This window comes from Uranotaenia lowii, chromosome 3 (assembly GCF_029784155.1).
Source record: "Uranotaenia lowii strain MFRU-FL chromosome 3, ASM2978415v1, whole genome shotgun sequence".
Taxonomy (NCBI): Eukaryota; Metazoa; Arthropoda; class Insecta; order Diptera; family Culicidae; genus Uranotaenia; species Uranotaenia lowii.
In genome coordinates, this window is record NC_073693.1 from 132,636,318 (window position 1) to 132,652,634 (window position 16,317).

Genomic DNA, 16,317 nt, shown 5'->3' on the forward strand with positions numbered 1-16,317 from the left:
ATGTGCTTTTCTTTTCGTCTACAGGCAGTTGGTCTCTAGCTGTCAAGAATTATCGAAAGATCATCAACTCATTCAAAAGTGTGGCCTGAATTAGTTAAGGCCGCCATAGATTACACATCTGGTAACGGACTAATTCTCAAAATACTTTTTTCTATTTCATCATTTCATTGTAAATAATTCGAGTTGATGAAATCTTTTGACTGTCCTGAGTAGATAAAGAAAAGGGACTCATTTTTTGAACTCATCAAACATCATCTCCCCTAGAAATTCAAGAGATTCCTATGCTTGAGAGATGCTAAAACATTTACGTGTTTTTATTTTCACAAATCAAGCGTTTAATCTACTTCGTTCCTACATAGTTTAATCAAATAATTAATTTCTTAATGTTTTTTAACCTCTTTTCTCACCCAACCCTTTTCAGAGGTGTCCGCGGAGCCAAGGGAGCGGAACGGAAGCGCTTCCTGTTGTATTCGTTGTACGCCTGGGGTTGTCCCATCGTACTGGTAGCCGTTAACCTGATGATGGATTACACGGAGCTCATTCCGCCCCAATATCGCCCCCAAGTGGGCTTCGAACGATGTCTCCTGAAGGGTAAGTGATTGAACGGACACGTGTCAGCCGCTTACCAGCGTCAGTCGTTTATTGCCGAATGGCATGTAAACTTTACACCTCTTTCACCTACTCGATAAGTTGATTGTAGGGTAGCGGAATTTGTTCCACTAATTTTTATTTAATTAATTGTAGAGAACAAATATGTGGAATTTTTCTACCTGTACCTGCCCATGTTGCTGCTGGTGTTCGCCAATGTGATATTTTTTGCCGTGACCGCAATAAGGATTGCCAGAATTCAGCGGGAAACTTCGGTGGTCGTAAGGCGAGGTGAATCCAAACGTCATTCCAAACTAGACAACGACCGAGATAGGTTAGTATATTTCCTGCTCGTTGAAAATATTAAGTTTAGATTTTGTTTGATAAATAAAAATTAGATCGATAAAAAACACTATATTGCCCTTACGGTACATGCAAAATACTAGAAAATATACGTGGAACTTATCAGCTATGTTTACGTGAAGATTAAGCACAGGGGATTTTCCTGCTTTAAAAAATGCACCAGTTGTGTGTCGTTTTGAACGATAACTCAGCCCGAGTGAAGTGGTTGATTTACTTATCAATCCACAATGCAACAAACAAACAACCAGATCCAGTTTAGTTCACATTTTATCCAATTAGCACTGCTCGCAATACCGAACAACTTATTTGCTGATATAGTCCTCGATGGATAACTTATGATTAGAGTGCGAGTCGAGCCAAAGACTGAGTTCATCATAATAAGCTTCGTTATTGTGGTTTCGAATACGATTTTTATTTTTCGTGTGATTCGAGAATCTTTATAAATTGCATGATAATTTAATTTATCATTAGAGTTTGCCATTCCTTTTATTTTTACTTTTTCTAATGGCAAAAACTGGAAAAGAATTGGAATAATAAGTTCAGGAAATCCATACGTTGGATACTTTTTTTTGCTGTTCAAAGACTGGAATTCACGAACAAACCATTAAAAAGTATTGATTCGACTGGTATTTGTGGTATTTAGAAAACCCATTGGTAGTTAATGGTCTTATTCGCATGTTTCAATGATAATTATTTATTTCTGGTTTTGCCGTTTTTTGATAGATTTACAAAGATATGGATGATCAAAATTTCGTAACGCACGAATCGACGTTGAATTGCTTCAAAACGCGCTGTCTATGCAGCTTCAAAAGGCCACCATACAAGATTAGTGGATTCCAGTATTGATCGCACCAGACAGCAATACAGAGCTCGCAAGCAAACGGGATCAGCGAATTCTTTGCTCAAACGTATGATAAATTCCAGCATTCGGTTAGCCTTCTCGAGTACCACAGAGTAATGACGCTTATTTGTCTGTCCAACAAAACGCCTAGATCTTTAATCTCCTCAACACGATGCAACTGCTCGCCCATAATATTGGAATTATACACGAATGGAATTTTTCCGGCGCCCAAATGTGATAATACAGCACCTCGCAACACATAAAACAAGGAAATTGATAGCGCACCAGTTCACAACTGTGTCTAAGAAGCGTTGCAACTCGAAGCTTTCAGATTGACTGTTTATGACTAAGAATATTTTCAAGTCATCCGCATACAGCAGAACTCCACACCCAGTGAGCGTCAAATTGATGTCATTACAGAACAGCGTAAACAATAAAGGACACAAATTACTGCATTGGGGTACCCCGGATTTTGGAATAAAGTCAGAGGATACAGCAGAACTAATTTTAACAGCCATTTTAACAGACAACCAGGAATCGTATTTTATTTTACAGATTATATCGTATAGAATGTTATTTAAACTCATCTTCGTATATCTGCACCTATTTACAATGTGCGGCCCATGCATATTCTTTATCGTATTTAAATGTATTGCATGATTTTATTACGGCAAGAAGAGAGACTCGTATTTATGTACATATGAACTCAACCTTTGTGTACCGTGAAAGCACCAATGGCCGCGCAGTACCAATGGCCGCGCATTTTCAACTTTAATCTTTATTTTCCCCTAAGTTCAACAAAGAAAATTTCTATGTTTCGCATTTTCGGATACCTCCGCTACGTATCTTTCACTTGCCATACTAGAAATAAATTTATTCTGCTTTTTGAGGCCAGGAAAAAATAAAAACAAACATCGTTTTTGTCGGATGCCATTTTTTCTGTTGTCCTTAGCAAGTGAGCTAAACGGGTCCCTTTTTGTAATTCAGTTTTTTGTGTTTAATTCGAGCATCTTGGCAAAAATTTTCGAACGTAAGTTATTTGTTACTGTATAAAGAAACAATTGTAAAAAAAGTGAACTGTTTGAAGGTTCTGTTGCGGAAAAAATGACAATTTTGTTGTGCACGGCCATTGGTACACTTGATTTTCGAATGTTTCTATTGCCGCGCACGGATAGTATTCTAGTATTTATCAGCAGTTAAACTTAGAGAACTTCTTCGGAATTTCACAAAGGTTACATAAGATCCACAGGCAAATATTCCAATCAATGTTTTCCTTCACATTCCGGCTGAAAAAGCACAATTTTTTGAAACAGTGTCAGAAGAAACGGTTATCTAATAAAAATTGCTACAAAGTGTTGGAAATTTGAGGTTAGATAGCAATCCGGATCTGTTTAGTTTTAGGTGGTCAGTTTTCTCGTGGATTTTCAGACAGCTCGCCGAATTTGTGATGATTTATCGAAATCGGGACCGAAAACATTGTTCCATCTTCCGACAAAATAATGCATTGTAAAAATGGCGCCTCATACTAATTTTGCACTGTCTAGTTTCACAAAACAATGACGACAAATCGGTATTTTTTGAGTGAATCTTGAAAATCCTTACCTGAGAATAATCGCAATGAGCCTGAGAGCTATGTAAACAGCATTTTAAACTGTTTGGATAACTTATTCACTGTTTAAACCAAATTAAGAAGTGCGCGGCCATTGGTACAATTGTGAGCGGCGATTGGAACAAGCATCATAAGCGTGCGCGGTCATTGGTACACCAACACTTTTTACAAATTCGCGTTTTTTGTGACGTTAGAATGAAAAATCTCTCACTTTTAAATTTTTCCTTTAAAGAACGTAAGTTTGACTACGTGTCAGTGCTTTTGTTTTCGCAATCGCGCAAAAAACGATTTTTGTACGGCACAGAGAACATTCATCATAGCTTAAATGCGCGGCCATTGGGTCCTTCACGGTACAACAATTCGCAAAAAATCCGTGAAACGACTGATATACGATGATCATCCGTGATTGACAGATTTAGTCGTACTATTCATAAAATAATTCGAAATAAAGTTTTTTTTGACATAAAATACGATTTATATTATCATAACAATCAGGTGTTAAATATTAGCAGAAAGTACATTTTTCTATCAAACAAGATTGCTAAAATGAGAGATTATATTTTTAAATGAAAAATATAAAATACCGGAAGAGTGGTACCTACAGTCGATAAGTTCAGCGATACAAAAGTACTTAGGTATCTGCTGGTAAAAAAAGTTCTTCCCAGAGTGTTCACATTGAGCGCGATGGCGAAACATTCCTACCCGAAATCCAGGCTTAAAACTCTAAGATACTACACCTGTTAAACACCTATATGCTTAAATTACAGTCTAATTTTTTTAGCTTACAGAACAAGACTAGTTGTTACGAAAAATGTCATATAAAGATGTTCCCAATCGCGTATTGAGCGAAGACCTACAAGATTACAACCTCAATCATCTATATAATGATATAAATTGTCATAGTATATTCCAAAAAGATCAGGGTAGTCGTAAATGATTCGCTTGATAAATCGTGCAAATCGTAAATCAATACAATCCAAATCAAGAATATGTGTGCTAATGTACCTATATGGCTTCCAAAGTGATAAGTATATACTGGTTTTGCTGCATTATATGCGATATGTTTATTAAGTATATTTGCACGTATATTTGTATTGCAAATTCGAAATACCCACCAAATGGTTGTCTGGGCCGTTGAGTAGCTTCTGATCCACGCACACGTTCGGTGACAGGAGAGGATGCAACCGCTTCTGGAGGCACTCTTTCAGGTACACCTGTCCGTTCATCGCTTCCAGGGTCACGAAAGGTGCACTCCGCTTCCCGCGCGTTAAGATGGCTTGCTAAACCAGGAATTAATTCGCAAATTTGGACATCTTCTGAGTGAGGACATGCTCCGGAACGCTGACCTTATCCTTGGACGTGAAAAACAGGTAGCCGGGGATCTGTTTGAAGTCGGCCTTCACATATGTTTCGTCGTCCATCATAAAGAATTCAACTTTCGTCAGAATGTTGATGTACAACGGGTTTTGGCGGACCTTTTCTGCTTTTCGTCGCGATAAGAGGCTTTTTGTACCTTGAACGTTCGAAGCCCAGCCTTAGTTTTGGCCTTCTGGACAAAACTTCGGCTTAGGTGTAGCTTCTTAGCCACATCCCGAAAGGAGACGTTCGGGTTTTGGTTGAAGGCCCCAACTACGCGGTTGTGATTTTTGGAGTTGTACGAAATACTTTTTCCTTCACTTCAGGGCTTCCGATCGGTGGTCAATCGTTCCTCGAACCGCTTAATCACTCGCGACACCGTGGAATTCACGATTTCCAAAGTTTTCGCGATGGAACGATGCGAGAGATCCTTGTTCTCGTGATGAATACGCAAGATTTTATCACGCACAAGCTGTTCTTTAGACTCTATTTCCGCGAGTTTTGATCACAGGACTTTAAAACATGCAGGATGTAAACAATGCCCTATGAACTAAACCCACCCAAATTTTCATTAAATTCTACCCAACGGTTAAAAAGTTACAGCAATTTCATAGTGTGATCACACTTCTTGGCCGCAGCATTCCATTTTTTCTTGAAAACCGCCATGGTCCTGTTGGCCTTACCATTCTTCTTAAAAAGTCTCTCGACGATAGCCCAATATCATTGTATGGGGCGAAGCTGGGGGCAGTTTGGTGGGTTAATATCTTTCTCAACGAAATTTACATCGTTATCCTCAAACTTTCTAAGAGTGGATTTAGCGTAGTGGGCTGACGCCAAATTCGGCCAGAACAATGGTGGAATCGTGTGTTTCTTATATAGTGGCAGCAACCTTTTCTGCGAACACTCCTTTTGGTAGATATCAGCATTTATATTTCCTTTAGTAAAGAAACTCGTCGACTTTAATTCCACCTCAATCGACTTCTCGTGATCACTCACATCCTCCCCAATAGCTGCACTATAGAATTGTGGTCCCGGAAGAGTACTGGAATTCTTTTTTACATAAGTTTCATCGTCCATGAGAATGCACGCATCTGGCTTCTGCAAAATCCGATGATACAGCTTCCAGGCTCTGGTTTTGGCTCGTGATTTTTGTTCAGCCGTTTGTCTGGACACTTTCTATTTCTTGTATGTCTTCAGGTTGTTCCGCTTCTTGATCCGCTGTACCATTCCGATCGATGACCCAGCTTTTTTCGCCAAATTCCGTATGGACATCGATCGATTCCGGTTGATGAGGTTGATTACCTTAGGGTCCAGATTTGGGTCAGATGGTTGTGGTTTTCTGCCTCTTCCTGGCAAATTATCGAACGTACAGTATTCCCCGAACTTGTGGATGATGGATTTTACGCTCGTCGGATGAATGCCGAAACGTTTCGCTACTTTATTCATCGAGATGCGCTTCTCTCGCATCCAAGTGTCCAACACTCGAATTTTAACTTTTTTTTTAATTCGCGAAATTTTGGGAGAAACAAATGCTTCAAACGTAAACAAAGCGATGGTTCGCTCTTGACAGATCAAGATGCTACTTACAGGTGAGCACAGTTTTGCGCGTTCACGCGTTAGTAAGTAGAAGGCCCAAATATGTTTCTAGCTAATTTTCGATACACTCCATAACTTTAAGTATATAATCAAATCAGTAATCTGGGTATATATGACCGATTTATTCTTAATCTCTGATTTCTCGAAATGCTTTGTTGCAGTTTAGCTTGCTGATGTTATTAGGCCATTTTAGGACTACCCTTAGTGGTTTGGTGAATGGCTTTTTTTTATTTCGTTATGAAGTCCACCAGTAAATCGACATTTCAGCAGTCTTACACTCTTCTGTACATCTGAGTTTTCAACGAGAGAAGGTGACATCAATCATTGACGTTCTGTTCGGTACGTCATATTTCTGTTGATAACTTGTTAAGTGTTAACTTCAATCTCTACACCTCCATTTTTTATAATATGTTTTGGTCTTCAACAATCACTCGATTCTATAATTGGAAGTTTCTACCTTACTCATGGCAGTTGTTCCAGTCATTGCCCTTCTCTCGTTCATGGACCCCTAAAATTCAGTTTAGTGACTAGAAGCTCCCTTCCAGTCGTTGAAACGCGTTGTCCATTTTATCTAGCGTCTCTTTGAAGACGTGCATCCTCTCTTTGAACTTCCTAGGATTATTCGTTTGTGCTATGCCAAATTATCTGAGGATAATAGCATTAAAAAACGAAAAAAAACTACTGCAGTGCCTACCATTTTCGGCGCGTGGGTGTCGCCCCCTCTCCGGGTCTTATTATTGGTGTTATTATTGGTGTTATTATTGGTGACTCATGATACTATGTACTCCTAAACCTTAAAGTCCACCTGGATCCTCTGGCCATAATTCCCATCTGGACCTGCAACGATACCCGTAGTCTCGTGGTTTGTACGACTATCGTGCGCCCGCCTCTGTTCGAGACCACTGCAAGAGACCAATGACCTCTCCTCTAACGACTCGAGATCTTGGCTCCGCATGGTTTGGCTCGAGGCCCTCTTCTCTTTGCCCGTGCGTGTGCCGAATCGATAGCAGCTTATTCTGGACAGGCGCCTGTCACAGCACACGTCCGGGGCTTTACGAAACTACTCGGGTGATTCCCGGCGAAGACGTCATCCTACACCGACTCGAGTGCCGAACCCGCTAACGACACGTGAAGTCACTTTATCCGAGAGTATTCCGCGGCGTGAATACTCTTCCCCCAACGAGTTTGACAGCGAAGAAGATAAAGTATTATCCCCGTAGCTTCCGTCGTAGGGAGCGCGTTCTACTCGGATACTCCACGATAATGGAGGTATCCTACACAGTGTTCGCAACGTACCTAGCAGCTCGGCCTACGCAGAAAGTAAGTCTTATCTTTGTATGCTTTACTGCTAGGTTCGGACGCACTCTACTCAGATGCTCCCTGGCGAAGGAGTTACCCTACACACCGGTCGTGGACTGGTGCTGGTTCCAACTCCTCTGCAGGGCAGTCATGATCCGGGTGAACCCATCGCTGACCACGTGTCAAGTATTGGTCTGGTTGTGTCTGCCTGGTCCGCAGGCGGCCAGTACCCCTTCGAACTTCGTACAGTTGAACACTACGTACTCTGGTGTCTCTACTGTGTCACTGCAGGTTGGGCAGAATGGCGAGGCCAAGTGTCCAAACCGATGGTGGTACTGCATGAAGCACCCGTGACCAGACAAGAACTGCGTCATGCAGAAATCCACCGTGTCTCCGATCAATCCAAAATCCCACGTTAGGGATCAAGCTATGGGTCCAACGGCCGCGTTTCGAGCTGTCTCACTGGTTCTGCCAGCTGGACATCTAGGCCACGCTGTGCCTGTGCTCGTAGCAGATGATATCTTCCTCTAGAAAGACCGAGTTCGGTATGTGCTGATAACCCGTTGGTTCATCATCCACTGCACGCTGCAGATCTTCTGCAGATTACACTGCCTGCTCAAGACTGCCGCTCCGTTCCGCAAAATGGACGAGGTCACGTTCGCCAGGACCCTCCTTCTGCTGCAGCGAATCGCTGAGTTGTTCGACATTGCCCGCGAAAGGGCTGCAGTCGCCATTGCCGGATTTTTTTGCAGGCGTTATCGACATGGTCCGTGAAGCTCAGCCAATCGTCGATCATCACCCCAAGAACTTGATCGTACACTTGGATTCGATTGCGCACGATCCAGCTGCAATCGTCCCTGATTTTGCTGAAATCAGGTTGGTGATCAGCACTATCTCGGTCTTGTGGTGAGCCAGACTCAAGCTCTGGGAGCGCATTCAACTTTCTACCTTCTCAATCAACCCTTAAAAGGAAACCTTTTTCCACTGAGATTCCTTCTCTAGAATAATACTTTAATCGCTACTGTGGCGAGTAGCTGGACCTCTTCGGTTTATGGGCCCGATGCCAGGAGAACCATGTCGTCTGCGAATCTCACAAGTCTCACTCCAGTGCGGAGACGCAGTCTCAGCAGTTCGTCGTTAACGATGTGCCACAATACCGGGCCAAGTATCGATTCTTGTGATACTTCTGCCGAGTCACTCACTGTTTCCTATCCCTCGCTGGTCATATACTGTAGTTTGATGTTACGGAAGTAGCACTCTATCATCCTACAGATATATGCCGGAATCCTTATACGAACGTTCGAAGATCCAATCGCTGCCCAACTGACGCTGTTGAAGGCGTTCCTCACGTCAAGGGTGACCACAGCGCAAAACCGGTTTCATCTCCTCTTTTGCATCCTGGCTTCGTCTGCTCCTTCGATAACTAGTCAAATGGCATCCACTGTGCTGCAGCCTTTCCAAAATCCAAACTGTTTATCGGAAAGGTCGTTCGCACCTTTGGTGTAGAGCTGTATCCTGCTCTGAACCATCTTCTCTAGCACATTTCCAGCAGTATCCAGGAGACATATCGGGCGATTATCTGTTGGGTCACCTCGTGGCTTTTCCAGTTTTGGTAGGAGCACCAATCGCTGCCGCTTCCACACAGCTGGGAAGACCCTCTCATCCACATACTGTAGCAGGAACATTCCAGGGTGTTCCATGAACGCGGCCTTCACTGCTACGTTAGCGATGCCATCCGAACCCGGAGCTTTGTTCAACTGGACGGACTTAGCAATGTCCCGCAGTTCCTCCAGCGAAATCTGCTCTTCTTCGCTCGTATCCCAGTCATATGGGACTCGGCCATGTGACTTCCTCGTGCTGTGGGAACAGCTCGTTGACGATTTCGCGCAGTTTGTTAGGTTATGTTTTCTGCGGCACACCCAAGCTCACGTCTTGGCCATAACAATCCTGTAAGCGGTGCCCCAGGGGTTGTCGTTGGCGTCCTCGGAGAGCTGACTTAAACGTGCCTTTTTTTGTGATTTTAACTTGCAGCTCAACGTTTCTGTCTGTTTTCAAGACGCTTTTTTTTTCAAAATAGTATAAGATATGCTTCTTAGATTTTCATAAAAGTATTATTTTATCATAACCAGTTGTTGAATAAATAAAAGAACCACCTTATAAAATTTCATTTTGCTTTTCAGATTCGGTTTGTACATGCGGCTGTTCATCGTGATGGGTGTCACCTGGTCCCTGGAGGTGATCTCCTGGGCAGTGGACAACATCGGCTGGATGTTCTACGTGTCTGACGTTTGCAACTGCATCCAAGGCTTCCTGATCTTCATGCTTTTCGTCTGGAAGCAGAAAGTTAAACGGCTTATCTACAAAAAGTATGTATGTGTCGATGTTTCCATTTCTAGCACGCTTATGTGGAATGCAAGATCTGATGCCCTCTCTGGCAGATCGAACAGTACATTAGAACTCATCATCGAAAAAAAACTTCCTTCCCCAACTCTACTTGCGCGCTATGACTGCATCAAACGGCTGCTCTACGGAATCTGCTAGCGTTCTATCCTGTTTTTCGAACTGCCTTACTATTCCTTATTAAGAGTGTATTTGCGTCCCTTCTATAAATTAACTTTTCTCAGGTTAACCGGCGATTGGATTACACCGAATTGGCGACCGCAACAGCTGCTTCAAATAAAAAAAAATTAAATTGTCGATAAGTTTAATTTCAAAATTTCATAAAATTATTTTTCTTTCTTTTCTCTTCGGTAAATTATCAAACACAAAACCCAATCCCAAACGCGTTTCCAGCACTTCGGTGACGCCGCTGAACGAGTCCTAGAAGTAGTGGCAAGATCAACAGTATCGAAAATTTTCCAGTGCTGAAACACGGTAACAGAAGAGACTGACAACACGTATTAAAAAAAATATTACCCGGCCATCGCTTTATGGAATCATACCTTGCAGCTATTATAAGTCCAAATATGATAGTGCGCAAAAATTATGATTTATGGCAATGTTGCCTCTCGTAATCGACCGAGGAGTGGCTCGCAGATTAATGTGATAATTGTGATCCACCAATGAATCAACCAATCCCTCCCACCTGTCTGGTACGTGAGCAAAACCAAAAAAAAATGAGAACAAGAAAACGGAAAAACACCCTAAACAAGACGGGTTCAACCCATACCTCACCACCCCCACCATCCACTCATCTAAACACCCACCAATCCACATGCCCTCAGAATAAGCATGTTCAAATAGATAGAGCGATCCAATAGCTGTGTTTGGGCGAGCACCACACTTTGATGGCGGGAAAAAATCTTCATCCGAAAAAAAAAAACAAAAACCACGAAATTTGCCCCTCGGTTTGTTGGCGGCTTTGTTTAGGTAAACCATGTGGATTTTCTCTCCTAATAAGTTCACTGTTCCACCCCCGCCCAAATCGCGCACAAATCGCGCACTACTAAACCATAACAATCGGCCGGCAGTAAACGTTCCTTACCCCCTCATGATGGAGGCCTGTAGCTACTAACAACAAGTGGTTTGGTCGTCTGGGCAGTAGAAAAAAAATACATAAATCAGCAATAGCTTCGTGGTGTTCGAAATTATGTGTAGATTTCTTCCTTTGGGGTGGAACTGAGAACTATTGACCTCATGAGGATTTATAAAAGGGCCAATGGAAAACCTTTGTGGAGTTTGTTCAATGTTAATTGGAAATTAATCATACGTTAAAACTAAACTGCCACTCTAAGTAACAAATGCTTGCGAGAATAATGTGTTTTATGCATTATTAGTTTACAAATAGGTAAGGGAGGGAGGGCTAAATGCGCATACTAAGGAAAGTACTCATTTTTTTTTTCCATATTCCAATAGATAGAAATTAAAAAAATACACGCACATGAGCAAACTTCTGTTTCGTTTACGTAAGAGCAATTTTTTTTGTTAAAATCCTTTACAGTTTTCGAGAAAATTATTTTATAATAAAATAGGTCAAAATAGCCGATTTCCAAAACCGAGTGGGCTTAATGCGCATATTTTTGTTTTGAGCTTTATTTCCGTTCCATTTGCAATGTTTCCGTTTGATTTTTGGAAATGGTAGAAACTGATGTTAAGCATACGCCAAGGCTGAAATTTGGACAAAATCTTAGATATCCTAGTTCTTTTGCATAAAACATAGTTAGGGATGCGATGCCATACCCAAGCAATCAAAAGTCCCATACAGCAGGTACAAAAAAGCTTCTCAGCCACATCATTGATTTGAGTTACGTTCTATGCAGCTCAAAATTTAAGTTCTTATTGATATTTTCAAGTTCTAAAACAAGTCTTAAGGGGGGGGTAGGGTCTAACGGGTATAAAAATAACACCATTTTCACGATTTTTTTCTAGAGCTATCGTTCAAACAAATGTATTAAAATTTTTTGCATTATACAAAGCATTGTTAAAAGAACATTTAGTAATTTTTTCGTAGAAAAATATTGAAAAATGAGCCGGGGACGGAGCACTTTCGAGGATGCCTTTTAGAAAACACGATTTGCAGTGGACACTGTATCTCAGCACAGAATCATCTGATGTCAAAAAATCCGAGCAAAATATTTTTAATAGATGTTTTTCTGGACCCCAACGTTTTTATTTTACTAAAAAATATTTTTATGAAATTTTTGTGGCTGTTTGAAGTAAAAATTACGATTTTTCACTTGAAAATCCGCCATTTTTCACCTGTAAAATCTCCCCAAAGTAAAAAAATCAAAAAAGAAAAACGTTGGGGTCTGGTATTTTATATGTAGAAAATATGTTCCAAATTTGAAAAGAATCGGATAAGTAGTTTTCAAATGACGATGTCCACGGACTTTAAAAATGTGCTTTCGAGAAAAACGCATTTGAAGTTTCTGCTCTTGCTTTCTTGCAGTATTAGATAGGGGGAGATAAAGGCCTATAACTTCTACAGTTTTGCTTCAATTGACTTGAAAATTTGACACAACATTCTTGAAATGTTTTACAATAAGAAAATAAAAAAATAAAAAACTCGATTTTTTGAAAGTGTTAGACCCTACCCCCCCCCTTAATGATCTTCTATTCAACTTCCAGCGGCCTTTTAATTCTCTCTATATCTCAATTGCACCCTTCCCAAGTAACACAGATTAAGCTAACTAGCATTAGGATGTTTTATTATGGTTTAATAATAGCATTTTTTGTTTGTTTTATGGCGGTTTCATTATGGTCATGCAAAATGCTTATGTTCTTGAATCGACCATTTGTTTACAGATAGTTTTGAAAACGCTAATAAAGTTTTTATTAAACTTTCTGTTTTTGTTCTTTAGAAAAGAGTTATCAATGCTATGTTTAAATTATAATGAAACACAAACCTAAAAGTTTGCTATCTTTTGCATGTTATATAATAGCATTGAGTGCTTGAATATTAAACCGCCATAAAACTTAGTGACAGTTCTCGATCAAGATGTCAAAACATTACACACTGAAATAAGATAGTACATATTTGAATTGGAATTCCCATTTTAACAAATTTTTATAAGTTATGTGTGTTTGTTTTGAGTTTGAATAAAAAAAATCATTGAAAACTTTAAATTACCGGAAGTGGAATGAATATCTCTACAATATGAGTATTGAGTGGAAGGGCCAGAAAAGTAGGATTTATTTTTGGCTTGACGCTATCATTAATCCAAGATGGCGGCTTCCGCTTTTATTTCCAAAGCTGTAATTGACTAAAAATGTCATGAAACCTTGACAATATGGTTATAATGTGAAAGTAATCAACGAGTAGAAGTCGAATTTCGCTGTCCGTCGCCATATTAAATTCCAAGATGGTGGCTATTACTCGACTTGAAAATACTTTAAATGACTGAAAATCGCATAAAACTCTTACATTATGAGTATGAGATGGAAGAGATCAACTAGAAGAAGTCGAATTTCGTTATCTGATGCCATCTTGAAATCCAAGATGGCGGCGTCGGCTGAACTATAAAATGTTGAAATGACTTAAAATCGCATGAAACCCCCACAATATTGGTATTGGGTAAAATGGCTCAATGAGTAGAAGCCGAATTTCACTATCTCACGCCATTTTGAAATACAAGATGGTGGTTTTCAATGAATTTTGAAATGCTTTTTATCTCTGAAAATCAATTGAGTATTGAGAGAAAGAACTAAACTAATAGAAGTCAAATTTCGTTATCCGACGCCATAAAGAATTCCAAGATGGCGACTTCTGCTGTACTTTAAAATGCTGTTAATCAGTGAAAATCGCATGAAACTCCCGCAATGTGGGTATTGGGTGAAAGGACCAAACGAATAGAAGTTCATCTTTGCTATCAGACGCCATTTTGAAATCCAACATGGCGGCTTCCGCTGAACATTAAAATAATTTTAATTACTGAAATCATACGAAATTCTTTCTATATGAGTATTAGGTGGAAGGAATAACTAGAAGAAGTCGAATTTGGCTACCTGAAGCCATCATTAATTCAAGATGGCGTATCTTGGAATGTATCATGAGATTTTCAGTAATTTACAGCTTTGAAAAGAATAGAGAAAGCCGCCATCTTTTTATGTTTGGGAATCGACTGATTGTTGTGTATTTTCTAGGGAAATTCCGGCTTGCAATCTTCTTTAGAGCGAAAACGATTTTTGTTTTATGTATCCAACGTTTCAGTCCGTTTTTGATCTTCTTCAGGGATCAAAAAGTGTCGTTTTCGCTTAAAATAGGCTGCAGACTGGTTGAAATCATTTCTTGGATTTCAAGATGGTGTCTTATAGAGAAATTCGAATTAAACTGATCAAGCCATTTTACTCAATGACCCAATATTGTGGGTTAATTTCAAGTGATTTTCTGTAATTAAAATCATTTTAATGTTCAGTGGAAGCCGCTATCTTGGATTTCAAGATGACGCCTGATAGCGAAATTTGTCTTCTACTCGTTGATCCTTTTTAACCTTTATCCATATTGTGGGATTTTTTTTATGAGATTTTCATTAAAAAACAGCATTTTAAAGTTCAGTGGAAGCCACCATCTTTGATTTCAAGATGGCGTCCGATAGCGAAATTTAACTTTTTCTGGTTTAGCCCTTCTATCAAATACCTATATTGTTGGGCTGTTGATTCTCTGATTGTCGGCCAATATGTAACTTTTAAAGCTTTCATTCAAGTAAATATGTGGCTTTTGGTTGCTGGGGTATGGCCATATTTCATGGGAATCTTTTGTTATTATCACATTTTTATCAGATAAGTATTAAACTCATCAATGTTCACTGTAAGATTGTAATTAGAGCATAGATTTTATTTTTCAATTATTAACAGCAAAAAAAATGTGGTTAATCTATATTTTCTTCATAGAGGTATTTCACGTGCCCGATATGGGCATTCCAAACCTGTCTCTTATTCCAATATCTCATCATTCATAATTTTGCTAAAAGGTTCTATTTGTTAAATTTCTGATTTTCCCAATGAATTAGATGAAAAAAAACCATTAACATTTTTGTTTACAAATTCAGTACACACACGCAAGGACTAAAAAAATCGTATTCAAATCGGAGCAGCCAAGAAACAAAACCGCGCGTAGTTCACAAAAGTTCTGACCACAGTAGGTTCGCGACTCAGCAAACACGTGATTGTAGGGGATTTTTTTCAAGGGGAATCCGATCGCCAGAAAATCGTGAGCGAGCCGTGGCAGAAAACCTCGCGAACCTCGCGATTCTGGTTCGTGAACCAAATTGGAAAACGCATTGCACACTTGATGGTCGTGTTTTCCGTTTCGTTATTTTGTCTCCACATGGTTGTTGATTGCGCCAAATGCAACGCGTGGACAGATGAAATGAATCGATTTTTCAAAGTTTTCATAACAATTTCTTGAAAATAATTTACAATGTTGTAAATTTAAACGATGTATATAATTTGTGAATTGAAGTTTGTCCTTTCTGATGTTAAACAACGTCAAATTTGGCAAATTTGTACATAGAGTTTCGAAAGGATGCAATCTGGCCCAGTAACAGATAGAAAAAATATTGATTTAATTATCCGAAGGATAAAAAGTTCCTCCGCATCCTAAAAAGATGTATGGGGTGGCAAAAGAATAAAAAAAAATACGAGTCCAATCTAGAAATGTGCTACTTCGGCATCTTAATTGTATTCCCTTTGTTATTTTCAAGTTTCTTCCGAAGTTAAAATTGAGGAAGTTATATAAGTTTGGAATTTCAAATTTCATGTCATGGCAGAAAAAAGGAGGCATTAACCGTGCGATGAAGTTTTGAAAGCGAGGGAAAACCATTAAGATAATTAAGAATTTCAATGTTAATTCATTTCGCTTGACGTGTTTCCGAGCCGGACAAACCGGGCAATTTTAAATAAAAACCTAGCAAAATCCGGGCAAATAATTTTAAAAATGTCCATAAATCCGAGCATTATCTGGGCAAAAAAACTTTTTTGTTCATCAGAACTTATCGACAGGTTTTGAATCGTACTTTAAGTTCCAAAACACCTTTCATGATTATTTTTTCTCAATAAATTCCGTTTTGGAGGAGTTTGTTATTTTGATTTTCCAAATAAAGTGAATATAACCGGGCAAAATCCAGGCATTTTTCAATGAAATCCAGGCAACCGGGCCGGCCCGGACTGTTTCAAAATTTTGTATTGAATGTCCAGGCAAACCTGAATAAAACCGGGAAATCGGACA

At 39.7% G+C, this 16,317-nt stretch overlaps 1 protein-coding gene across 4 annotated transcripts in view; it reads left to right on the top strand.

Annotated features, from left to right (window-relative positions):
- LOC129753761 (G-protein coupled receptor Mth2-like) overlaps window positions 1–16,317 on the top strand; it is a 143,719-nt gene that overhangs the window by 111,034 nt on the left and 16,368 nt on the right. Inside the window, exons 5-8 of one of the 4 annotated variants that reach the window (XR_008738955.1) lie at window positions 422–591; window positions 745–922; window positions 9,833–10,018; window positions 10,446–10,744. Coding sequence is in view for 1 of the 4 variants with exons in the window: in XM_055749609.1 (XP_055605584.1) it covers window positions 422–591; window positions 745–922; window positions 9,833–10,018 (534 nt within the window). In the remaining 3 variants the exon portion in view is untranslated. Of the gene's footprint in view, window positions 1–421; window positions 592–744; window positions 923–9,832; window positions 10,019–10,445; window positions 11,022–16,317 lie in introns of all 4 variants that reach the window. The other 3 variants (XR_008738954.1, XR_008738956.1, XM_055749609.1) reach the window with 3 other exon arrangements.